The sequence below is a fragment of the Saccopteryx leptura genome, chromosome 3 (genome assembly GCF_036850995.1).
Source record: "Saccopteryx leptura isolate mSacLep1 chromosome 3, mSacLep1_pri_phased_curated, whole genome shotgun sequence".
Lineage (NCBI taxonomy): Eukaryota > Metazoa > Chordata > Mammalia > Chiroptera > Emballonuridae > Saccopteryx > Saccopteryx leptura.
The window spans coordinates 106,809,397-106,834,570 of record NC_089505.1 but is presented as its reverse complement, the minus strand read 5'-3'; the positions used below and the strand labels follow the sequence as shown (position 1 = coordinate 106,834,570).

Genomic DNA, 25,174 nt, shown 5'->3' with positions numbered 1-25,174 from the left:
TGTCTGTTCCCATCTATCCCTCTCTCTGTCTCTATATAAAAAAAAAGGACAACAAAAAGCAGAGCAAAAGTGGGATAAATAGAAAGCAAAAGGTAAAACAGTAGAGACAAACCAAAATCATTAGTGATGATAAAAAATTGACAATACACAGTTCTAAATGGGATAGTTCAAAACTCCTACTTTATTATTGATTGATGCATCTAATCAGAAAAATAATAGGAGAGATATGGAAGATTTGAGCAACAAATTAACAAGTGTGATGTATTCACACAAAGAGAAGCCAACACCCAACACCCTCTTCCCAAGCCTATTGACATGGCACATTGACAAACACCGACCACATTATCAGGCCACAAAGCAAGACTTTCTGTCAAGAGTCAACCATGCACGCCATATTCTCTGAGCAAAAGGCAATTAAGTTAAGAAGTGGTAACAACAAACAATTTGCACCTGTTTGGAAATTTAAATACACACTTCTGGAAACAACCCAATGTTCATCAGCAGTCGAATGGCTAAATAAGTTGTCGTATATTCATACAATGAGATACTACACACCAAAATAAATCACACACAAGCAACTGTTGTGGCAGGCAACAAGATGGGAGAAACTCACAGAGTGTTGAGTGAAAGAAGGCAAGAAGAGTAAACGCTCGATAATTCCGTTTGCATGAAATTCAAAAGCGGGCAAAATCAGTCTATGGTGATAAAAGTCAGAATGGTGGTTACGTCTGGGGCAATTTTTGAGCAGGATGCTGAAAAATTCTATATCTTACTCTAATTTAGGAAATAAAAGGGAACAATAAAATAAACCCAATGAATGTAGGACAAAGAGATGATAAAGAACAAAACAAAAAACAAAAAAGAACCACACACACACACACAAAATAACCAGACACAATTGAGAGGATTAATGACGCCAAAAGTTGGTTCTTAGAAAAGATTACTAAATGAGTCAAACCCCTAAGGTTAATTTGTATGAAAATAGAAAACATACAGGTAAATAAATATTAAGAATAAAAAGAATACAATAACTGCAGATCCAGGAGAGATTTAAAAGATAAAAACAGCCTGACCTGTGGTGGTGCAGTGGGTAAAACTTGGACCTGTAACGTTGAGGTTGCCGGTTCAAATCCCCAGGCTTTCCCAGTTGAGGCACATACAACAAGCAATCAATGAACAACTCAAGTGAAGCAACTATGAGTTGACACTTCTCACTCCATCCCCCTCCTCTTTCTGTAAAATCAGTAAATAAAAAAAAATCTTTAAAAGATAAAAACAGCTACTTCTTTAATGTTATTCTTTCTTTCTTTCTTTCTTTCTTTCTTTCTTTCTTTCTTTCTTTCTTTCTTTCTTTCTTTCTTTCTTTCTTTCTTTCCTTCTTTCCTTCTTTCCTTCTTTCCTTCTTTCCTCCCTCTCTCCCTCCCTTCCTTCCTTCCTTCCTTTCTTCCTTTTTGATTTTTTTAGAGAGAGACAAGAAGGGAGAGGGAGAGGGGGAGGAATTAGATGAGATCAACTCATACCTGCTTCACTTTAGTTGTTTATTGCTTCTTATACTTGCCTCTCATGAACAGCATATAGCTGGATTTTGTGTTTTCCTGCATGCTGATCATCTATAAACTGGTGGAATTGGCCCATTTATATATTTTTTATTACCATCATTTAAAATTTTATTTCTAAATCTTATTTTGTGTTTTCTATTTCCCTGTGTATTATCACAAGTTATTGATTGTTATGTAATAAATTACCCCAAAACTGATTGGCACAAAACAACAAACATTTATTATCTCACACAATCCCTTTGGGTCAGGATCGGAGCCACATAGCTAGGCGATTCTGGCTCAGGCTGTCTGGGAGTTTGCAGTCAAGCTGTTGTCCAGGGCGGCAGCCATCTCAAGGGTCTGCTGAGGGTTGGCTTCCAAGTTCACAGACAAGGCTGGGGGCAGGAGGCTTCAGTTCATCGACCTGGGGACTTCTCCATTGGGCTGCTCGTGATGTCTTCCCTGGAGTTAGTGATCCGAGAGAGACATGCAGAGCTCAGCGACAGAGCAACCAAAACAGAAGCCACAGGTCTTTCCTAATAGGATTGCCAGCTTTCGCCAAGAAAATACAGGATGCCCACTTGAATCTAAATTTCAAGATATTTCAATATTCTCATTGGACATACTTACACTAAAAAATTATTCATTGTTTATTCAAAATTCAAATTTGACTGGGCTTCCTGTATTCTATCTGGCAACCTTATTTTATAACCTAATCTTGGAAGCAACATAGGCTACATAGTTTGTGGGGCTCCTTATTTAAATATTTTTAGGAACTTCAAGTCATTGAGAGCAGAACATTACACCACCGTGGAGCCATTCTGAGGGCGGCATTATGTTGGAGAGCACGGGCTGCCTTCCTAGACAGACCACCTGCTCAGAAGTGACATGCTCTCCCTCCTACCATGTTCTACTGAACAGAAACAAGTAACGTTATGGGAGAGGACCACACAAGGGCCTGGGTCCCCAGAGGCAGAGGTCAGTGAGGCCAGCCTGGGAACTGGCCACTGCACCAAGATTTCCTTTGCTTCTTTTGTCATTTCCTGCCTGGAGGTGGACTGATTGGACTGCCTTTATCCCCCTTGTTTCCTCTCTGCTGATTTAGATTACATTCTATTTCTGTTCTGTCATTAGTCATCCTTAAATTTTTAACATACTTCAGTTAACAAAGTCTAAAGTTAATCAATACCCTCCTCTAGAACACCCAAAGGAACCTAGGATGCTTTTGAACTCTGATCAGAGCTTCCTGCCTATAATTTGATTGTTTTCCAGTTCTTTGGTGTTCCTTATTTATTTCATTCTCCCAAATCATTCTTTAAATATTTTTAAATAAATTCCATGCTTCTCTGAGTTTCTCTAGCTTAATCATTTTCCCCACCTCTCCTCTTGCAAACTACTTCTTCCTTCAGGGTTTATTTCCTTGGTTTTTCATATTAGCTTAATCTGATATGTTGCCAGAACTGAAGATCCCTGTGGCATATTTTTTAGTGATTTTTAAAAAAAAAACCTTGGTTGCCTCTCTAGTTGCAACTTTCTTTTTGTTCCCAATATTGTGTATTTTCTGCTAGTGATTTGTGTATTTTATTAAGGCTTTTAAAAGAATTAGTTCAACATGTTGCTTTTCATAGCATTAGTGTCTGCTCTATCTTTATTATTGGCTTTCTTATACTCTCTTTGGGTTTTTCTTATGGTCTCGTCCTCAAATCCTTTTTTTTTTTAACTCATTTTAGAGAGGAGAGAGAGAGAAAAAAGAGTGGGAGGACCAGGAAGCATCAACTTCCATATGTGCCTTGACCAGGCAAGCCCAGGATTTCAAACCAGCGACCTCAGCATTCCAGGTTGACGTTTTAATCCACTGCGCCACCACAGGTCAGGCTTGTCCTCAAGTGTTGAGTTGAATGCTTAATTCATCTGTTGCCAAGCCTTCCTGTTTCTAATAAATGCATTTAAGGCTATAATTTTCTCTCCAAGTTCCACTTTAGCTTATTGCTATGCAGTTTTAAATATCTTATAATTTTCGTGATAATGTTCTCCTCAACCCATGAATTATTTAGAAATGAGGTTTTAAGTTAACAAACATATTGAGTTTCCTTGGCCGGCTTTTTATTGTTGGTTTCTAATTTGATTATATTGGTACTAGAGAATGTGACTGAATGATATTGATTCTGTGAAAAGTGTTTTGACTTCTTTAATGGCCACGTATGTTACATTTTTAAAAATGTTCTATGTCGGCCCTGGCTGGTTGGCTCAGCGGTAGAGCATCGGCCTGGCGTGCGGGGGACCCGGGTTCGATTCCTGGCCAGTGCACATAGGAGAAGCGCCCATTTGCTTCTCCCCCCCCACCCCCCTCCTTACTCTCTGTCTCTCTCTTCCCCTCCCGCAGCCAAAGCTCCATTGGAGCAAAGATGGCCCGGGCGCTGGGGATGGCTCCTTGGCCTCTGCCCCAGGCGCTAGAGTGGCTCTGGTCACAGCAGAGCGACGCCCCGGAGGGACAGAGCATCGCCCCCTGGTGGGCAGAGCCTCGCCCCTGGTGGGCGTGCCGGGTGGATCCCGGTTGGGCGCATGCGGGAGTCTGTCTGACTGTCTCTCCCCGTTTCCAGCTTCAGAAAAATACAATAAATAAATAAATAAATAAATAAATAAATAAATAAATAAATAAAAATGTTCTATGTCAACTTGAAAACAATGGGCAAATTAACTGGTTTGCTACTTGGTTTTAAGAGAGTCTAATGAAAACTTCCCACTTGGTTTATATATTTGTGACTTTCTCCTGGCAGTTCTGCCAGATTTGCTTTATATGTTCCACCAAAATAAATAAATATAAGTTCATGATACCTATCAGTTCAAGGTTGTTATATATTCTTGGCAGATAGTTCCTTCTCAGTGTGTTGGTAAGTGTTCGACTGCTGTTACACAAAACCCTCACAGTGGCTTAAATAAGACAGAAGTTTACATCCTGTTTGTTTCTTTGTTTGTTTGTGAGAGGGAGACAGACAGACAGACAGACAGGAAGGGAGAGAGATGAGAAGCATCAACTTGTTGACTGGGGGGCTCCAGTCGAGCCAGTGACCCCTTGCTCAAGCCAGCAACCTTTGGGTTCAAATCAGCAGCCATGGGGTCATGTCTATGATCCTATGCTCAAGCCAGTGACCCTGCACTCAAGCTGATGAGCCTGCGTTCAAGCTGGCAACCTTGGGGTTTCAAAATCTGTGTCCTCAGCATCGCAGGTCAATGCTCTAGCCACTGTGCCGCCACCTGGTCAGGTGTACTTCCTGTTTACTTAAAGAAAGCCTTTAGCGCTGTTCTTGTGGTATTTGGTAAATGAGGAGCCCAGCAGGCGATGGGAGTGGAGGAAGAGAGTGAGGTTGGAGTATTTAATCCTCACTTCTTTCACCATGAGGTCAGTTCTGCTCTACAGGATCTCTCCATCAGAGCTCTGGCCCCCCTCCCTCCCCTTGGCCCTGCAGGCCTGGGGGTGAGAGCTATGCTGCTGCTAGCCTGAGGCTGCACTCTCTCTTGTGTTGTCATTAATCCTTTTGAAAATAAACTCGGCCCAAATTCTCATTAGAGCACGCCATCTGTTTCCTGTTGGGATCCTGAGTGATGCAGGCTGGCATCATGTTTTTAGAAGTCATTGATTCTGAATGCCTTTAGGCAAATGTGCACTCTCCCATGCATGCTGGACACGGGCCTCACTACTTCCTATTCTGACACTCCTGGCTCACTCTTGTATCTGCCTTATCTCAAAGACAACTGAAGCGGAGATGGCAGAGACTAGGGTTAATGGTCCCAGGCTCAGAGAACCATTGCATTGGGTCTGCAGCGCACCATCCTGCCAAGGGGAAAGGAACTACACAGTCTACCAGCCACCCCCCTTTTGTCCATGTCAACACTGGCTCAATTTGGCCCCTGGTCCGATGGCCAGAGCTGCCTCTCTCTGGACAAACTCAACATTTGGGGTCATGGGGACTCATCTTGTCTGAGGATGCTTCACTACTCCAGATGGGTCAGTCTTTTCACTTGTGCCTGTCACCTTCTGCAGGACCCTGAGTTAACCTGGCCCTTTAAGGTGACATTGCACGTCTTTGCTCTGATTCATTAGGTACCGATTTCTTCCATCTAACTCTCCGGGAGCCTGGCTTGTTAACTTCATTTCCTCATTCTTAGGGAAATCCTCCATCTAGGGCACGCAGAGGTAACAGAGATCACCGTTCTCATTTTGCAGACTAGGAAACTGAGGTTGAGTGGAAAGTGAGCTTCCGGGAGTCCAGTGGAGCTGGAAGTTGAGCTTGGCTCCATCTAGCTCGGAGTTGGAGGCTTTCCGAGGGAGGTGTGTGGCTGCTGGGGGAAGACAGCGGAGCCCGAGCGAAGGCATGAGTGAGGGACAGTGCCACAGCTGAGGGAAACCTCAAAGCCAAACTGGCACCCTCTCCCAGTCAAGCCGAGTACAACATCCGAGTGAGGGGTGCCACAGCAGTGAGGGGGCTGGTGTCCAGGCCTCACGGAGCAGTTATGAGGACTCGCCAGGGAATGTATGTGAGACACCCAGTCCACAGTAGTTGCTCGGATCTGGAACTTGGCACAGGCCTCTTCTCTTCACTTCTCTTGGCTGTGGCAGGTGAAGATTCAGCCACCAGGGGGCCCTGCTGCCAAGGTTGACAGCACCTTTGGGCCCTGCATGGGCACACCCATTCATTCAGTCAATCCTCCCCTCTCCCAGCAGACAGCTCCTGTGTCTCTTCCATCCCCAGTAGTATCTTGGGCAATATCGGAAGCAGAGAGGATGAAACGCAGCCCAGTTCTTAAGAAGCCTACAGTAAGCAAGGGGTACTGAGGTGGAGAAAGCTCACCACCTGGGAGTTCACCCGCTTAGATTCTGAGAATCACCTCGCTGGTTGGCAGTGGTTTCTAATTACATACTTTCTCACAGGGATGTGCATAGAATCAAATGAGCTCAAATGTATAAAGAACTCAGCGCAAGCCTGGCCCACTGCAGGCTCAGTAGGCATGAATTCCTTTCCCTTAATGGGCACTAGGCAAGGGGGTTGGCAAGATACCAGGAAGATGTGAGGCATCAGCACTAGCGAAGTGATGTAACTTAGCAGCTCCTAGGAAACTAGAGTCAGGTGCCTTGGGACCCTGCGGAGCCCCACAGGAGACCAGAAGGAATGCCCAGCAGAACACTTGGTGGATGGAAAAGAATGGGGCTAAGAAAAAAAAATCCTGCCCCATCCTTTTGTGGGAAAAAACATTGTCAACAGATCCTCCCTCTGTGCCAGGGATATATGCTGAAGTTCCTGCAGGTTCCATGGAAGCCAGGAAAGGCTTTCCAGGGAAGGGACATCTTAGCTGGGTTTTAAAGGATAAATAAAAGTTTGCCAACAAGGGAAGGACTTGGAAAGGGACATTGAACTATCACTTCCAATCAACCACTATTCATACAGAGCTGATTAGTTTGAGGATAGAGATGGTCTAGGTTTGAATCCTGCCTCAAACAAACTTCAGGCTCTTTTATGCTTCTGTTCCTTATCTGCAAAATAAGAAAATCACTTGTATTTAGGAGATAACATATGTAAAGCCGTCAGAGCAATGTGGTGGTGTTGCAGTTAAATACTCAATAAATGTTTAGCTTATTAAGAAAAACCTTTACATTATCAATTCAGTCCAATCCCCTTAAAATGACTAGAGCTGTTACCATTTATTAAGCCCCTAAGTTCCAACCGTGGTGCTAAATGCTCAGCATGCTTTGTCTCATGTAATCTTCCCACAACTCCAGGAGATGAGTATAGTCATGCACCACGTAACAATGTTTCACTCAACAATGACCACATATAGGACAATGGTCCCATAAATTACAATAGAGCTGCCATGCACAAAAATTAATTCAAAATGGATTAAAGACCTAAATATAATATCTGAAACAATAAATTACAGAGAAGAAAACATAGGTACTAAACTTATGGACCTTGGCTGTAGAGAATATTTTATAAATTTGACCCCAAAAGCAAGAGAAGTAAAGGCAAAAATAAATAAATGGGACTATATTAAACTAAAAAGCTTCTGCACAGCAAAACAAACTGACAACAAAACAAAAAGGCAGTCAACAAAATGGGAGATGATATTCACAAACAACAGCTCTGATAGGGGTCAATATCCAAAATATATAAAGAACTCAGGAACCTCAGCAACAATCAAACACTCTAATTAAAAAATGGGGAGAGAATCTGGACAGACACTTCTCCCTTGAAGACATACAAACAACAAATAAATATATGAAAAGATGCTCATCTTCGCTAGCTATTAAAGAAATGTAAATGAAAACTGCAATGAGATACTACCTCACACCTGTCAAATTGGCTGTTATCAACAAGACAGGTAATAATAACTGTTGGAGAGGCTGTGGAGAAAAAGGAACTCTCATTCACTGCTGGTGGGAATGTAAACTGGTACAGCCATTATGGAAGAAAGTATGGTGGTTCCTCAAAAAATTAAGAATAGAACTACCACATGACCCAGCAATCCCTCTACTGGGTATCTACCCAAAAAATTAGAAAACATTGGTACACAAAGACACATGCAACCCCATGTTCATTGCAGCATTATTCACAGTGGCCAGGACATGGAAACAACCAAAGTGTCCCTAAATAGAAGATTGGATAAAGAAGATGTGGTACATATATACAATGGAATACTACTCAGCCATAAGAAATAATGACATGTTGCCATTTACGACAACATGGATGGACCTTGAGAACATTATACTGAGTGAAATAAGTAACTCAGAAAAAGCTAAGAACTATATGATTTCACACACAGGTGGGATATAAAACTGAGATTCATGGACATAGATAAAAGTGAAGTGATTGCCAGGGGGTGGGGGGTGGGGAGAGGAGTAAAGAGGGACAAATATAAGGTGATAGAAAATAACTTGATTTTGGGTGGTGGACACACAATGCAATCAACAGTTCAAATGCTATAGAAATGTTTACCTGAAACCTATGTACTCTTATTGAGCAATATCATGCCTTAAATTTAAAAAAATATTATAATGGGGCTGAAAAATTCATATCACCTAGAGATGTTGTAGCTGTTGTAAGGTCGTAACGCAATGCATTATTTGTTTGTGGTGACGCTGGTGTAAATAAACCTCTTGTATTGCCAGTTGAATAAAAGGAAAGCACACACAATTATATGCAGAGTATAATACTTGATAATAAGCAGCTATGTTGCTGCTTCAGGTATTTACTATCTTATATTTTTTATCCTTATTTTAAAGTGCACTCTTTCTACTTATAAAAAAAAGCTTGCTGTCACTCAGTGCGCTGTGTTATACTGGGCAGCAGCCCCATCTCGTATTTACCTGCCTCTTGATTGCATCATTTTCTCTTGTACTTGTTTTAATCTCGTGCTATTTTGTGCAGCAACGTGCTGTCCAGCTGTGGAGCTTAGGAGCAGTAGGCTATACCGTTCGGCCCAGGTGTGTCATAGGCTAGACCATGTAGGTTTCTGTAAGTGCATTCTATGATGTTTGCATAATGACTAAATCACCTTATGAATTTCTCAGAACATAGCCCCCTTCTTAATTGTCCAGGACTTGCTATTAACTCCATTAAATATAGGAAAATGGGCTCTGACAGGCAAGATTACATAGCCAGTATGGAATAAACAGAGCAGGGGTTCAAACCCAGGATTGTCTGATGACCCATGCTCCGAGCCCAGAGACAGGAAGGGACTAGCCTCAGGACACACCACAGCAAGGGGCTGGGGTACTAGGATTTCTTATGGACAGACTCAAGGTCAGTCATTTGGTTGAGAAGTGGGGCTTGATGTTTGCCTGGACCTTTAAAACAACATGTCCATTACTAACATGAGAGAACCAGGGGTGGTGGCTCATAGAGGTTACTTGGGCATGGCTAAGCCCCGCGCCCGCCAGTCCCACCCAACCCTCTCCCTGCGCCGGGCTGGCCTGGGGCTCCCTCACCCGGGAACAGGACTCAGGAAGGGCTGGGCTGACCCCTCAAGGTCTGCAGTGCCGCTGGGACTCTCAGCAAGGCTGCCGGAGCTGGAGCCTCAAGCCCCGGCTGCTCCCTTATTCCCCTCCCCTTCCCAACCGCTTGGAGCTTCCGCCAAAGATCCTTGTAGAAAATTCCAGCCTCGCCTCTCCGGGCCAAGCGGCCCCTGGACGGGGTTTTCCCGGCGGGTGGGAGCGGCGGGGTGTGTCCCGGCGGCCGCATCCCGAGGCGGTGGTACGCGGCAGCGCGCGTTCCCTGGTGGGGGTTCCCGCCGTCGGCGTCCCCAGGGCCCCTGGCCCGCCTCGGCTTTTTGGGTATGGGCGGGCCCGCCGGGGGAGCCAGGCTCGGGACGTCCTGGCAAACAGGAAATGAGACAAAGGCGGCTCCTTATCGGCCCCGCATTCCTTTCAGGTGATGCCCGCAAAGCTTGGGGACTCCGCGGGTCCGAGGGGCTGCCAGCCAGGGAGGAGGACCGCCCCCTCGCCTCGCGCGCCCGGACACTCCGCCGTGACTGGGTTGTGGGTGAGGAAGATTCCTGCCGCGGGAGCCTCCTCCCAGGCACAGCCTCGCTGGGCTCCTGGACAGGCCGGGGCTCCCTACTGACATCAGTGCTTGGATGGGCTGGATGGAGTTCGGGTCTTGGAGGCAAGTGGAAGGGAAAGAATGAGTCACACTCACTCAACCATTTCACAACCTGTAGTGCCACCCTATGCCAGGGAACCTGTGTGGGTACCAGCACGCACTAATGAACCAGACGCAGTCTCTGCCCTTAGCATAATGGAGGAGGTAGGTAGACACCCAGATTGGTGAACTCCTGGGTGAAAGGGCAGAGTGCAGGTGAGTTTAGGGCGGAGTTGTCTAAGCCATGCTAGGTGGGGTGGGGTGTTCTGGGAAACATCAGTTGCCCTCCTCAGGAACTGTCTGAACGAAGGAACCCTGGAGTTGGCTTTGAATGGGAATGGGGCAGGGACAAAGGGTAGGTAGAACGAAAGGTATCTGGACTGGGGGAATAGCATGTGCAAATGCCCAGTGGTCTGCATGTGTCCTGGACATCTGAGGAGCAGTGAGGACTCTGGAGTTGCCTGGGCACAAGGTGAAGAAGCTGGTCAGGATGCTGGTCAGGCAGGTCCTGATGGTGTTGAAAGCTGGCTGGGACTGGACACTAGGAGCCTGGGAAGATGAGGTAAGGAGAAGGCTTAGAGAGGCAGACTCAGCTCAGCCCAGGGGCAGGGGAAGGAGGGGGGATCCCCCTCGCCTGGGTGGCTTGGAGAGTCTGATCTGCAAAGACAGAGGCTCAGCTTCTGTGGGGCTGTGCCCCTCTCGCCTGTTGGGCACCAGCGCCAGTTCTGATGATTGGTGGGTTGCCCACTCCCCAGGTAGTGCTGACTCGGCGTCTGAAAGGTGGTTCCCATGGGCTCTCATCTCTCTGGGGGCCAAAGGTCATGCCATCCGTGCTCCACCTCCAAAGAGGTCAGTGCTCAGAGACACTGCCAATGAGGACTGAATGGAGACTAAGGTATCTAGTCCACCCACCCTGCCATCCAGCCAGACTTCAGGCAGTCCTTTCTGCTTTCTAACCATATGCCACCCCAACTCTGGCCTGGCTTTCTACTCCCAGAAGTTCCAAATTACTAGAGTTATCAATACTTTGTTTTTATTTCAAAACAGTGAAAACAAAAATAAATATCTTTGGAGAGTAAGAGTACAGGGGGGTGGGGCTGGAGACTTGGAGGTGTCCTGGCTTCAGTGGTCTTGAGTGGAGGTGCAGGGAGCCTGAGGTCTTCAGGCTGGTTCCTCCCAGGCCAGGCTCTGTCCCGTACCCGCTGGGAGGTCTGGGGGCTCCACCAGCCTCGCCTGCCCGGCTCCCAGGCCGGGCGCTGAGTCAGCGGAACCTGCGAGGATTAGGCTCCTGGCGCCTGCCTAGGTCTGGAGCATGATGGGGCAGACGGATGAGGCAGGGGCACCACCCCACGGGGGGCTCCTCTGCCGGCTGGCATGGTGCCCACAGCCTCAGTGGTGACCCATGTCCTCCATGCCCACACGGCCCCAGACGCCCAGCACGAAGCTCTCGATGTCGCACTCGTTGGCTCCACGCACTATGCGGAAGTGGCCCCTCTCACCCCAGGCTGGGCCCCACGAGTTGGCTGCGGTCTGGAATTGAGGAGGGGTGTGAGCAGTGGCATGGAGAAGCAGAGGCCTGGGGGAAGGGGACAGTGGCTACAGGGCCCACAGCCCAGGGACTTACCCAGTATTTAAGTTTCCTCCCATCAGGTAGTGACTCCTCTCCCCACCTGTGGGCCAGAACCAGGCAGGGGCAGGGCTGCTGACTGTACCTGCTTTCAGAGCTCCCCACCCCGGGGACCTTCCCTAGCCAGGCCCCTGTTGCCTTTGGTCATTTGGGTAAACTCTTAGGACCTGGGCAGGTCTCTGTCTCTGTCTGCACTCCCTCGGTCTCCACATCTCTAAGTCTGTGTGGCCGCGCCCAGTGTGGGGGAAGGCACCGGAAGGAATACTGAGGGGTGTGCAGAAGAAGGGCAACGTGGGCCTCCGTCCTCCAGGGACCCCCATCCTGTGGGCCATTTCTCTGCAACCTCGCACTTCTGCCTGCCCTCCCTCCTCCCTTGGGGAGCCGAGGAGGGGTGGGTGCCAGGGACCGGAAAGAAGAGACTCAGAGAATGTGGGTAACTTAGGACCCAAAGTCCCGTTGTGAAGTACACCTCAATGGTTGGACAGTTGAAGTCAGAGACTCTAACGTCTCCTGTTTTCTCAGGCGGGGAAACTGAAGGCTGGGGAGGTCAGTTGCCGAGCCAGGCAGAGTTGAGAGCAGGTGCTGAGAGGGGAGAGGGCCAGCAGCTCCTGCCTCCTTGTCTGTATTTCACTGGAGTTATTTTACCCCAGCGTGTAAGGCAGGAGCAGTCCTCGGAAACCTTAAAAAGCACCCAGCTTTTAGTGTGGCTAGGGTAAGTCCCTCCATCTTTTTAAGTCTCAGTTTTCCTCTTTGAAATAGGGCTTTTCAGAGAGATGGTCTGGATTCAAGGAAGGCTTAGAGCCCCCAGGGTAAGCTCAACTGCCCTCAACCTCCTCTGCCCCCGAAGCCCCTCACCCTGTGATCTTGACCGAATGGGTCCCATGCCGGCGGTATCGCTCTGGCCTCCCCAGGCTCACAGGTGTGTGGCTGTAGATTCCGCCCTGGTACAGGAAGAAGTCCTCGTGTACCTCCATGAGGGCTGTGGGCAGAGGTCAAAGTTGGGCCAGCTCAGCCCTTTAGCACAGGCACCGAAGCCCGATTGGAGATGCATGCCCGGGCCCCAGGGCCTCTCCTACCAAGAATCTATATGCCCCCCCTAGGTGCTGCCCATGGGGAGGGGACATGATCCCTCCCACTTCTGGCCCCAGTGAACATGCTGCTCGATGCTGTACAGACCACTTGTGCTGCTGTGTCCCGTCTTAAGCAGACACAAGCTTCTGGAGCCAGGGAGCAGGGTGAGGAGCACTTACCTTGGACAGGGCCGTTCTCCATCAGCTCCTTCATGATCTCTTTCTCCTGGAGCGGGGAGGAGAGCATCCCTTAGCGGTGAGGCTCCAGCCTTTGGCCAGCCTTCCAGCTCTCTTCCTCTGCCCCCTCACCCAAGTGCAGACTTACACTGGAGCCAAGGCGGTAGGCAGGAGTGACCTGGTAGATGTCATTGGCATGGACATCGCGATTGGGACAGCGGGCCGTGGCCTGGCGCTTGCCCCGACCCATGGCACGGCTGTGCATCATGCAACGCGGTGCGGGACCAGCCTCGTCCTGTTTCTGACCCGAGAATGGGTAGCAGTGGTCAGACACAACCCTGAAGGGGCAGCAGGAGGGAGCAAAGGCAGAGTGAGCATGGCCGCTTCTTTTTTTTATTTATTTTATTTTATTTTATTTTATTCATTTTAGAGAGGAGAGAGAGAGGGAGAGAGAGAGAGAGAGAGAGAAAGAGAGACGGGGGGAGGAGCTGGAAGCATCAACTCCCATATGTGCCTTGACCAGGCAAGCCCAGGGTTTCGAACCAGCGACCTCAGCATTTCCAGGTCAACGTTTTATCCACTGCGCCACCACAGGTCAGGCAGCATGGCCTCTTCTAAGGCCCTGCCACATGCCCTCCTCCCTGCCTACACCCCCTACTGCTCACCCTCGACGCCGCAGGAACCACCAGGCGCCATCCAGATGCCCTCCACGGCAGCCCTGCTGGTTGTGCTTGTCACAAGACAGCAGGTTCTGGGGTGACAGGACAGGTGTCATGTGCCCCAGAGAATGGATTGAGACGCGATCAGATGCCACGGCTGGTGGAAGGAAGCAAGAGGGCCATCAGAGGGCTCAGGCTGTGGCCTCCTTTCCTGCCGAGCCAGCCCTGCCCTCGGACTTACCGGCTGTGGAGAAGGCCCAGGAGCCTGCACAGTTTCCCTGGTCAAGAGGCTCATGGATTAGGTTGGGCCACTTCTCAGAGGCCTCAAAGGCTGTGGGCAGTACCTCTCCTGGGACCAGCACTGTCTGCAAGGCAAAAGTCACTCAGTCTGCCTCCTGTTTCTGCCTGGCCTGCCCCTCAGAGGCCTGTTGGCACTGGAGGGCCACCAAGAGTCCAAGGCCTTCTGTGGTTTGATCTTGAGACCTCCTGCTTTGGAGGGATTCCAGCAACCTCCATGTTGACTCAACTAGAAGACCCAACCACCATTTGGTCCCTTCTTAGTATCAGGTGAGGAGTGACTAGTCCCATTTTACAGATGAGACAACTGAGGCCAGGAACAGGGAAGTGGCCAGGCCAGAGTCACCCTGCTTTTTTATCCTTAACCCCTGCCTTCTTCCTCTTCTGCACCTTCTAGTCTGTTGCATCTTCTTTCCCACCAGGATTCTGGGCTTCGGGCCGCAAAGAGCAGGAGAGAGAAGAAGCAGTCAGGTCCCGTGACTGGGCAGGCTGCCAAGGCAAACAGCAGGAGGCAAACAGCAGAGGCCCCAGGGAGTAAGGGCAGAGGCAGGGTCTGCTTAGCCCAGCCTTGAGCTAGAGTCCCTCTTCAGGGAGTGGCCAGCGCCCCCCTTACCCACCGCTGAGAGATGGAGCCTCCAGCATGTGCCCCTTCCTCACCCTTTGTTCTGGGTTTGGTTCCCATTTCACCCCTGAGAGGGTCCCGCGAGTGGGAAAGGAGAAGCCCCCTCCTCCCTTAAGCTTCCACTGAGTTGTTTCCGAGAATTGCTGCTCTCTGGCCAGAGCTGGAGGAGTGTCTGTCCTTCCCTTCCCAAAATACCAAGGTGACCTCCTGGCCCTTTGGGCCATGACTTAGCCGTACTGGGACCAACAGCATTTTTCCCAGGCTGGGCAGGCCAAGAAGGGGCTCGGGCTGGAGCCACGACACTCAGAATTAGAGCATCAGTTCTTCCAGCGCAGCACATCTTGCTATAGGCAAGAGCGGAAAGCCCAGGGAAAGATTGTCCAGTGTCACGCAGCCTGGTAGAGAGGGATAGGCCCAGGCCCTTGGATGAATAGGGCACAGGGTGCCAGGATCCCTCGAATCCTGTGCCACGAGGTGGCAGGATTGTGGGCAAGGATGGACTTACGTGAATCTCATTCATGCTGGTGACGGAGGAAGATGGGCGGATGGTGCCCAGGCGGTAGCGAATGCCCTCATCCAGGGTCATGCCCCAGAAGGCACTGTGGTTCCCAGCACGCCACCTGAAAGAGGGGATGCGAGTGACAGACCTGCTAAAGCAGGGGGCCCTGGAGGTATGTGCCTGTGGTGGGAGAGACGTGTACCGGCTACGTGTGCACATACATGAGGTCTGAGTGTGGGTGTGCTGGCAGGACACGCAGCGCGGACAGAATGCATGTGTGCTGAGTGTGCATGCGCATGTGTGCCCGCCAAGGCCTTTCCGGGGCCTCTCACCCATAGTTTCCCTGGTTGATGGCGTTGATCATGTCTTGGTCCACCAGGCATGGCTCCTGATCACACTCCCACTGCCCCTTCTCCTGGCAAGTGCTGGGAGAACAGGAGGGAAGGAAGAGGTGAGGGGTTGCTGGGCAGCCACTCCAGGGAAGGGGCCTCCGAGGTCAACGCGGGTCTGTGATTCCGTACCAGTGTGCGTGGCAAGACCCTTAGATGGTCCCACCCAGCCTGCTGGTTTTAAATGTCAAGTTCTCAAGTTTATATCCTCCCAGATCTCTCCTTAAATTCCAGATTCAAGAATCTTCCTGCTACTCAACATCACCACTGGGGTGTCTACTAACGGGACAAACTTAACACATCCCAAACTGAACTCCTGGTCTCCCTACTCCCGTGCCTGCTCCGCCCACAGTCCCCAGAAAAGAGTCACTCCATCCTTCCTGGAGCTCAGGCCAAAAGCCGGACTCTCTCATCTGCTGATCCAATTTATTGGCAAATCCTGTTGGCTGTACCTTAAAAACACATCCACAATCCAAACCATGTCTCATTTTTTCCTGTAGACCCCGTGGTTCAATCACCTTTCACCTGGATTATGCTGCAGTCTCTCACTCTTCTCCCCACTTCGGCCCTGCACCTCCCCTTCAGTATATTTTTAACACAGCTGCCAGTGATCTTGTTAAACCCACGTCATATCACGTCATTCCTCTGCCCCGAACCCTCTACTGGCTTCACATCACAGAATAAGAGCCAACGTGTTTATGGTGCCAGCAAAGTCCTGCATGATCTGTCCTCCTGTCCTCTCTCTGACTCCTGCCCCAGGGCCTTTGAGCTGCTCTTCTTCCAGCACCGCATGGCTCACTCACTTCTTCCAAGTTTTCATTCAAATGTCACCTTCATTCAAATGTCACATTCTCAGGGAGGCCGGCCCTGGCCCCCGATCTTACAATCCAACATCCTCCACTCTCCCTATCTTCCTTCCTTGTTTTACTTTTCCCCGCAGCATCCATCACTACCTGCCACACTACGTATGTAGTTATTTTAGACCTCTTTCCTCATAGACTACTCTAGGGACCTTGAGTGCAGGTATTATTTGGTATCTTCAGTGCCTACAAAAGAAAACCTAGCAAAGAGCAGACACCCAATAAATGTTTGTTGAATGAATGAATGAGGCAGTATAGCCGAGTGACTAAGAGAATAGGTTCTGAAATTCAAATCCTGGGTTTCAGTCCTAGTTGACTAGTCACATGACCTCAGGTAAGTTATTTAAACTATTGTCTGTAAAATAAGGACAATAACAGTACTACCTTTCAGGGGAGCAATGGCAGGCTCGCAAAGCATTTAGTGCAAGGCCAGGCCCATCTTAAGTGTTCCAGAATTGTTATCAACCATGATTGTTCTCATTACAGGAACCCTGCCCCCACCCCCACCCCTCTGGAGTTTCAGACTCAGATCCAACTGGCCTCCTGACAGCTCCTCTGGGTGTGTAAAAGTCACCTCAGACTTAAAATGTCCTAACTGTCTTTCCCCAAGCCTGCTGCTTGCCTAACATCCTCAACTCACATAATGGCACCTTATCTACAGGTGTTTAAGCCAGAATTCTGTGTAATCTGTGGTATCTTAAACCCACTGCCCCCCCACCCCCACCCCATGCCTCCTCAATCAGCAGGGGCAGGAAGTCACATAACAAAAGGCTCTGAGTCCATCTGCCTGGTCCTTCATCGCCTTTCACTTGGACCATGGCCGTGGCTTCCTACCCAGGCTCCCTGCCTTTTGATGATCCCCCACACCCCTTTCTGGAACCAGAGAGATCTTTGAAGAATTGTAAATCAGATTGTGTGCCCTCTAAGTGGAGTCTCACAACACTGAGAACAAAATACAAAATCGTTGCCACAGCTTATGAGACCCATGGGAGGTGGCCTGCACCCTAACCTCCTGGGGCCTCTCCCTGTTTCACAGCTCCAGCTGCAGTGAGCTGGGTCCCACCGTCTGGTCTTCCGACAAGCTGTTCCTCCCATGTTCCATCCCGGGCCTCCCATCTCCCTGCTATTAGCATTAAATGACCTTTCTTGAGTGGGCTTCCCTTGCCCCCAACCCACTCTAAACCAGGGTCCTCCAATATTCTGTCTTTCCCCATACACAGTATAGGAGGTTGCAGTGAGACGTTTGTGTGTCTCGTTCTCCGCCACCCCAATGGAAGCTCCAGTGCAGGGACAAAGACCTGTGCCTTCCGGCTGCACGTAGTAGGTCCTTAAAAAACAGGTGTGGACTGAACAGTTGCATTCTATGAATTCTTCGACGCTTTTACAAGCTCATAACTGCTATTACAAGATTCTAAATTGTCTCCTTCCAAGCCCGCCGGCTCCCGCCTCCAATGTTGCCTTTTAAGGAGCCTCAAGGGGAACCAAGACCCAGTATGGCTGGGCTCTCCAGTCCCAGGATTGGGCGGGGCACTTCCAGGGAGGGCCAGTGAGACTGCGAGGAAGGCAGGCCCTCCTCCTCCTCTTTCCCTGCAGCCTGGGACTCTCTCCAAGCATCCATCCAAGCGTCCATCGAGGGCGCGCACAGCCTGGAAGGCCCACAGGCGTGGCCCCACACCCTCCCTCAGGTGCCAGCACAGGGAGCACAGCTGTCCAGAGCTGGCATGGGGTCAGTGGGTCGGTCAGTCCTTGCTTGCCACCTCCCCTTTTCCCCCAGGGCTGTCCAAGCAGGTCTAGACTGGACTGGTGACAGCAGGTCCCAGCATTCCAGAGGGGCTTCTGGGGTGGCCAGGCCCCAGGGACAGGCGTGGAAGAGAGCGTTAACCTCTCAGGGTCCAGAGGCATCCCATCAGGACTGGCAGACTCATGCACACGCGCCACCTTTCTGAACACACACACAGTTCTCACACACACAGCATACATACACGCATGCGCGCACACATTCTCTCACCCGGCACACTCTCACCCACCACCCCTCACGCCAGTGAGGCAATGGAAACAGCTTATGCGTAATGCATTCCAAAAAGTTCCCTTCTCCCTGGAGCCTCCCAGGCAAAAAGAGGGCAGGGGGTGGAGTGGGTGCAGGGCCTCCTCCTCTAAGTCACAGGGTCCCCATTATTTCCGTTAAAGCAGCCAAGGCTTCCTACCCAACCCTTCTCCACTTCCCATCTCAGGCCTTAGATGAAGGGACACCCCTGACCCATCTAGAATGGTGGGGTACAGGAGGGAGGGGGCTGCATTCCAGGGAAGGCCCTGCTGCAGGCAGACTGACCTCCAGCTCAGTCATCCCTGACCTTCATCCGGCCCAGGGCAGCGGATGCTGCAGTCAGAGGTTTCCTTCCTGGCACCCCCTTCTTGGGCTCTCCTGTGACATGGAGGAAGGTCAGGAGGAGCAATAGCCCAGCCCAAGCTCAGAGGGGCCAGGAATGACTCCCAGCTCGGGACTGCACCTGAAGTCAGCTATCTGAGGTTGATCACCCCTGAGGAATGTTGTTAGAATGTTGTTTATTTAAGTTGATGTGATCAGTGTAAAAATTCCCATGTTTCAAATGAGAAAACTGAGGCTCAGACAAGGGAAAGGACCTGCCCCCAACAAGTGAGTGACGATAGGGTTTAAACCAAGTCTGTCAGCTACAATGCCCACGGGCATGCTCCCTCCAAGCCCCAAACACTTACCAACGATTACAGTTGTCCCAGTAAGTTCCCAAGACTGGATAGATGTGACCCTCATGCATACATCCTAGGGGAGGAAGAGAAGGGAAGTGGAACTGAGACCAGAGATGATGGGCTGAGGTGGCCAAGTCTCCCAAAGTCAGGTGTCCGGATGGACACACACACACACTCACACCCCAGCCCTCACTGAAACTGAAGTCAAACTATAACTTAAGACATCTTCTGCAGGGTCACACACCAACTGCTTAGGAAGTTCATCAGTGACTCCAACTTAGATCCCTCTTGCTTCACATGCTGCCAGCCAGAACACTTTTTGCACCCTTTGCATTACATGAGTTGGGGCTTAGAGATGGGGTGTGGGCGGTGCATGGGGAATCTGAGGCCCAGAGAAGGCAAGTGACTCCACTAAAATAATACAGCACTTTGGGATGATGACCCAGGTATGCAATCTCACACCCACAGAGCCATGAACCTGTGGTTAGGAATTCAGGGGTTCTCCTATTGGACAGGGACAAGTGCCTGGCAAAGGAAGGTGACGGACGAGGGCTGAAGGCAGAAACAGATCTGAGCCACCTCTCAGGTGTGTCCAGCCATGTAAAGGGTAGGGAATACGGGCAAGGGCAGAGGAATGGCCGAGATGACCCTGACCAACCTCTGTGTGCTTTATCAGCCTGAGGGTGAGTCAGCGGGTGGGGCCAGCACCTTCCATGTCCGGAATATGGAAACAGGACTGGGAGAAAGGGCAGGCAACTGCCCTTCTAGGCCAACTTAGAATCTCACTGACCAAGGATCTTCTTTTTTTTTCCCCCAGTCTTGCTGGAGAGATTCAAGTAAGATCAGAGTGGGGACTTCCTAGAAGAACAGAGAGTGAAGCGGGGTCTCTTTCCCAGATTCTACAAACCTTCCCCTGGAAATGTCAGTGCATCAGCCTTGCTCCTAAGCCTTGCTGAGTTTGGGCCTGAAAAAGCCACCCACCCCTGGCCATCTGGTGCCCACCTTGGATGGGGGGGAAAGGGGGCGGCACGCCGAGGCAGAAGTCCCAGAAGTCCGGGCAGCAGTCGGAGATGGTTCGGTTGCAGAAGAGGTCACAGTAACAGGTGACGCCCAGGTAGGGCAGGCCGCAGGTGTCCGAGCGGCCTCGGCAGCACAGGTCCTGCTCCTGGCAGTACCGGCCGCCCGCATCCCGGATGCCCCGCAGGTGCAGAGCCGGCGCTAGCTCCCGGCGCCCACGACCCCGCCGGACACCCAGAGCCGACTCAGCAGCCAACAGCAGCAACAGCAACAGCCCCTGTGGACATCTCCACATGGTGCCACTGGGGCCCCAGGGAGGGCAGAGGGCAGGGGTCTGAGGAGGTGGGCAGCAGAGACTCCCCGGAACCCCGGGGGCTGATTTCCCAGCTTCCTAGGACTGTGAGTCCAAGGGAGTTCAGCAGGATCAAAGACCCCGATTCCTGTGTCCCTAGGCAGGACGTGGGCAGAGGAGCCACAGCACATGTGCCTTGGCTGACAGGGAGAGAGGGGACTGGGCAGGAAAGTAAGCTCCTCCCTGACTTGCTTGGGGAACTTTATGGATGGGAAGTGGGGATTGTGGCGTTCTTGGTGCTCCCCCCACCCCAACACTGACAGTTCTGACCAGAGGTCTATCCTGTCCTGGGTCCCTCTGCCCCTGCCTCAGCCTCCATCCCTGATATGGGTCCTCTCTTCTGGTCTTCTCTGTGTCCCTCTAGCCACTCCACGCTCCCTCTCTGCCATCTGTCATGTCCCTCTGCTTGCCCCCTCTCTTCCTTCTGTCTACACCCTCTCCCTTCTAAGCAGGGGAGCGTCCCTACCTGATGAGGGGTGTGGGCTGGCCCGGGTTGCCCCACGCGCCGCCTCTGGACTCCTGTGACTGGACTCCTGTGACCGCTGGACACTCAAAGTCAAGTGAGGAGCGCGGGGCGGGATCGCTTTTTTGTACCGCCCCACCCGCGGAGCCGCCCCAGCGGCCAGCGGCGGAGGGAGGAGCCCGGCTCCGGCACCTGGGGTAGCCCTCAGTGCCTCGGTAGCTGGGACTTGCGAGAGGCGCTGTGAGCCTGTGATTGTGCTCGCTCGGTCTCCGGTGAAAGCCGTTCCCTCAGGGGGCGGAACTGCAACCGAAAGAGAAAGGATTGTGGTCTGACACCGGTAAGGACTTCCGACGGGCTGCACCGTGGAGATCAGCGGCTGGTGCGGAGAAGGGTCTCCACACTGGGGCCAGCGGAGCTATGAGTTTTGGATCCAAGTTTGAGAAATGATGAGGAGAGGGCTGGCGGCAAACACCTCTAAGTTCAGCCACGCACATCCTCCTTCACAGTGCCCCCCAGGCTTGGGGTTGCCCCAAGCCACCTCCTTCCTCGGAATGAATGGAATCCAGACAAGGATGATTTATGACCGACCCTGCAGATTCCTTGAGCAGTTTCTTGTCCCGAGGGGGTGGGGTGGGGGTGTTGTAGGGCTGCCTCCCTGCCCCACAACCCCTCTTTGAGTCTGCCCGGGCATCTTGCCTGGCACTGGCCCCTCTGTCAACCCTGAGGGCATCCTGCTTGGCACCTGTCCTCCTCCAGGACCCAGTGGCCGGAGCCCTGCCAGCTGGCGCCCCCCACAGATCCCCCCTTCCTGCCCTGGGGCATAAACCCTTCCTCTGCCCAGGCTGGCCTGCGCTCCAAACAATGGGGCTTCTGTCCCGCCAGGGCTGCTGTCACCTTTTACCTCCCTGTTGCGCAACCTCTTCTTTTCCAACAGGTTGGGTTCAGGCCAGAGAACTCTAACAGCAGAGTGGATGAAAGAGACTACATCTGGCCAGATCCCCTATCCCCAGGCCTGGGACTCAAAGCTGCTCCTGGTAGGGGTGTGGGGGAGGGGGGCTCATGCATCAAGCTTGGGGATTCCCTTTGCCCTCTCTCTTACCTCCCCGGGCCCCTCCCCAAGCCAAGGGGCAGCCTCAGCTGGCTAGTCCCTGGGGGAGGAGAGAGACCAGGACAAATAGGCATCTGTGACTGGGTTACCCCCTGCCAGGGGACCGGGCAGTGAGTCACCAAGGGGATCCTGCCCTAGTGGGGAAAAGGGGCAGAGGATGAGGGAATAATGTCCTGGCACTGGCACTGACACACCCAGGAACTGGCCTGTCTGCTCCCGGCAGGAACTTGGGACAAAGCCTAGATGGGAAACTGAGGCTCAGAAGATCAGCTGTGTCTGAGGCCACACAGCCAGAGCGCAGGCTCCCTACCTGCCACAACTCCACTCCTTTCCTTCCAGTCACCTGAGTCACCCAGTACAGGTCTCAACACCCTCCTGCTTGGGAAGTCCCTCTTCATATCTAACCTCCACTCACCTTGCTGCACGGCGGGCCTCTCAGTAAATGATAAACGTCATATCCTCGGGGCAGGAGATGGGGGCTGCCTTCAGAAGAGCTGGTGCCTAGAGTGCCCACTTTCATGGATCAGCTTCAGTTGGGCTCTGGGATTGAGGGCTGGCCCAGAAACATGTGGCCTGTCCTTTGCCTCAAATCACCCTCTGTAGGCCACTGTTCGAGTCTGTGCAGTGTATGTATTTATGTGTGCATGTGTGTATCTGTGTAGCTGTGTTTGGAAGGTGTTTTTGCTTGAGTGCGTCTGTCTGAATCTGCTTGTCTGTTGTGTGCCTGTGCATCTGTCTAGATGTTGCATCTGTGTGGATCATGGGTCTGTCTGTCTGTCTGCCAGTGTGTTGTTTACCTATATTTGTGCGCTTGTTGGCAGGTATGTCTGTGTGTATAGATGTGCGACTGTCCCTGTGAGTGTGTCTGCCTGTTTACTAGGTTTCTGTGTATCCGTGAAGGTGTTTGTGTCTGTTTGCGGGTTTTGGCTGCCTGCCTGTCCCTGCCTGTCTGTTTGTCTGTGCATAAGTCAGGAACGCAGAGCAGGGGAAGATCATGGAGCCAAGAGCATAGCTGGTGGGGCAGGGAGGGGGGGTCCCCTCTCAGCACTGAGCTTGGCGCTGAACCCAGTGGAATCTCGTGACTTACTGGGTCGCCTGGCCAAAGAGGAGAGGAAGAGGGCAGGGCTCGGGAGGGGGAGTGGAGCCCCACTTTCCTTTTCCAGGGCCTCCTCCTTCCTGGTGACTCATTCTGTCTTATTCTTGTCCAAGGCCCTGAGGCAGAACAACAGGTGAGGAGACACAGCAGGATTTACCCTCTGAGTCCTCTGCCTCCCAGAGACAGGTGGCCTGGGGCACCTGTCTGACTCTGTCCTGCTGCACTTGTGGCTCTGGATAGACACTGCCCCTCTCTGAGCCTTGGTTCCCATCTGTACCCAGATGCTCCCTTGGAGCTTTCATGCTCTTTTCTTTCTACAAAAGGGGTGAAACTAAACAGGGGCAGTGACATGCCTAAGGTCGCACAGTAGAGCAGAGACCCAGGCCTCCTCTCTTCTCCCAGGAGTCTGGCACTGCCCCCTCTCCCCCAGCAGCTGCTCTGGGTGCTCAGAATGGGCCATTCTCCTCTGGAAGCTGCGCAGGGCCTCCTGGGAAGACAAAGCCCCATTGTGCCCGGTTCAGCCCAGGTCTGTGGCCGAGGACCCACTACATGAGCCCTGGAGGCTCAGCTGTTTGGGTCATAAATGGCACTCCAGTTCAGGCTGGGCTCCCTGGCGCCCCAGTGTGGTCAGCTAGACATGTCCAGAACTTGGAGCAGTGATACCTGGGACTAAGTGTGAGGTCCAGGCCAGGGCTAACATGGGTGTTGGGCCATGTCATGACATGTCGGGTTCTGGGACCTGTTGGGTTGCCTTACAGAAAGCACGGCCTGCAGGGCCGCGTGACAGGCTGAATGCTGCTCTGCGCGGCGTGCTGGCGCTTGTGGGAGATAAGATCTGGGCCACGTGCAGGTGCCTTGCACGGAGTGGTGGCACGCACGCTCTACTGTCTGATCTTCTCACTCATTCAACAAACCTGGGTCGAGCATTCACTATGTACTGGGCTCTGTGCTCAGTGCTGTGTTCAGGACTGAACCAAATAGACTCCGGTCCTCCTGTCGTGAAGTCTGCAACTGAATGGGAAGACCGACAAGTAAATAAGCGAACACAGATACCGTTAAGTCAGTCTACAATGTGCAGTGCTATGAAGATTTGCAGTGACCCGCCCAAGAACCAGAGCAATGAGGTGGTCAGGGAGGCTTCAGAGAGAAGATGACATCTCTCTGAAGCAACCCTCTTGTCTAGCATTCCTAGAGCCCAGGGGAGGGTGTACCAGGAAGGAATCAGCATGTGCAAAAGCCCTGAGGCCGGGCACAAGTTGGCCTGAGAAACAGAAGACACCCAGAGCGGCTGCAGCTATAATGAACAAGGGGGCAGACGAGCAAGATGAGACTAGGGGATGGGCTGCGGCCCATCAGGCAGGACCCTCAGGCGGTAGTAAGGAGCTTAAATTGTCTTCTGACTTCTGAGAGTTCATGAATGCAAAAGCTTACTCTGGCAACTCTGTAGTAGACTACAAGGTAAAAGTGGATTCAGGGAGCCCAGGGAGGAGACACTGTTGTAACGCGGCCTAGAGACACTGAGGCTTGAAAGAGTCTGGTGGCCGTAGAAATCCAGAGAAGCAGACCTATTGAAGACCTGTTTGAAGGTAGGATGGACAGTACTTGCTGAAGGATCAGATGTGGTGAGAAATGGTAAAGGATTTCTGGGTGTCTAGCGTGGTGGGTGCAAATTCTCTGCTCCTCCCACTGAGAGGCAGAGACTGTTTCCCTCCCTGGAATCTTAGCGGCTTGGGGGTCTGTTTGGACCACAGAGTACTGCGTGCCACGTCCCACGTGCCCCGTGCTGGTTTCCAGCTATCCTGGAAAAGAGGAGGAGCACTGAGCCTGTGGAGGCTCCAGTGGTGGGATTCAAATAATTTAACAACCGCTTCTCTGCCTTAATGACCATTTTAAGCATAAAAAAAATTATATACCAAAAGGTAGTTTATTATTTCATGCATTTAATACTTAAATAAGAATAAAAGAGGTACACAAAACTAGATTATAAGAGTTTTAAAATATTAATGAAAAAATATTAAGTAACACCCGACAAAAAAAAACAAT

At 51.2% G+C, this 25,174-nt stretch overlaps 1 protein-coding gene and 1 long non-coding RNA gene across 2 annotated transcripts; one reads left to right on the top strand and one right to left on the bottom strand.

Annotated features, from left to right (window-relative positions):
* Positions 1-11,187: 11,187 nt before the first annotated feature.
* On the bottom strand, positions 11,188-21,064 carry TINAGL1 (tubulointerstitial nephritis antigen like 1). The gene is made up of 12 exons (XM_066375693.1): positions 20,931-21,064; positions 20,098-20,414; positions 19,105-19,168; positions 15,455-15,547; positions 15,129-15,243; positions 13,946-14,069; positions 13,711-13,861; positions 13,194-13,383; positions 13,049-13,094; positions 12,654-12,777; positions 11,796-11,841; positions 11,188-11,701 (listed from the first exon to the last, which is right to left on the bottom strand). Exons 2-12 carry the CDS (start codon positions 20,405-20,407, stop codon positions 11,561-11,563), a joined length of 1,404 nt encoding a protein of 467 aa, XP_066231790.1. The 5' UTR covers positions 20,408-20,414; positions 20,931-21,064; the 3' UTR covers positions 11,188-11,560.
* Positions 21,065-21,151: 87 nt separating this feature from the next.
* Positions 21,152-23,827, top strand: LOC136399881 (uncharacterized). Its single transcript, XR_010750224.1, has 3 exons — positions 21,152-21,264; positions 21,862-21,961; positions 22,259-23,827. It is a non-coding gene; the product is annotated as an uncharacterized lncRNA (long non-coding RNA).
* The last annotated feature ends 1,347 nt before the right edge of the window (positions 23,828-25,174 follow it).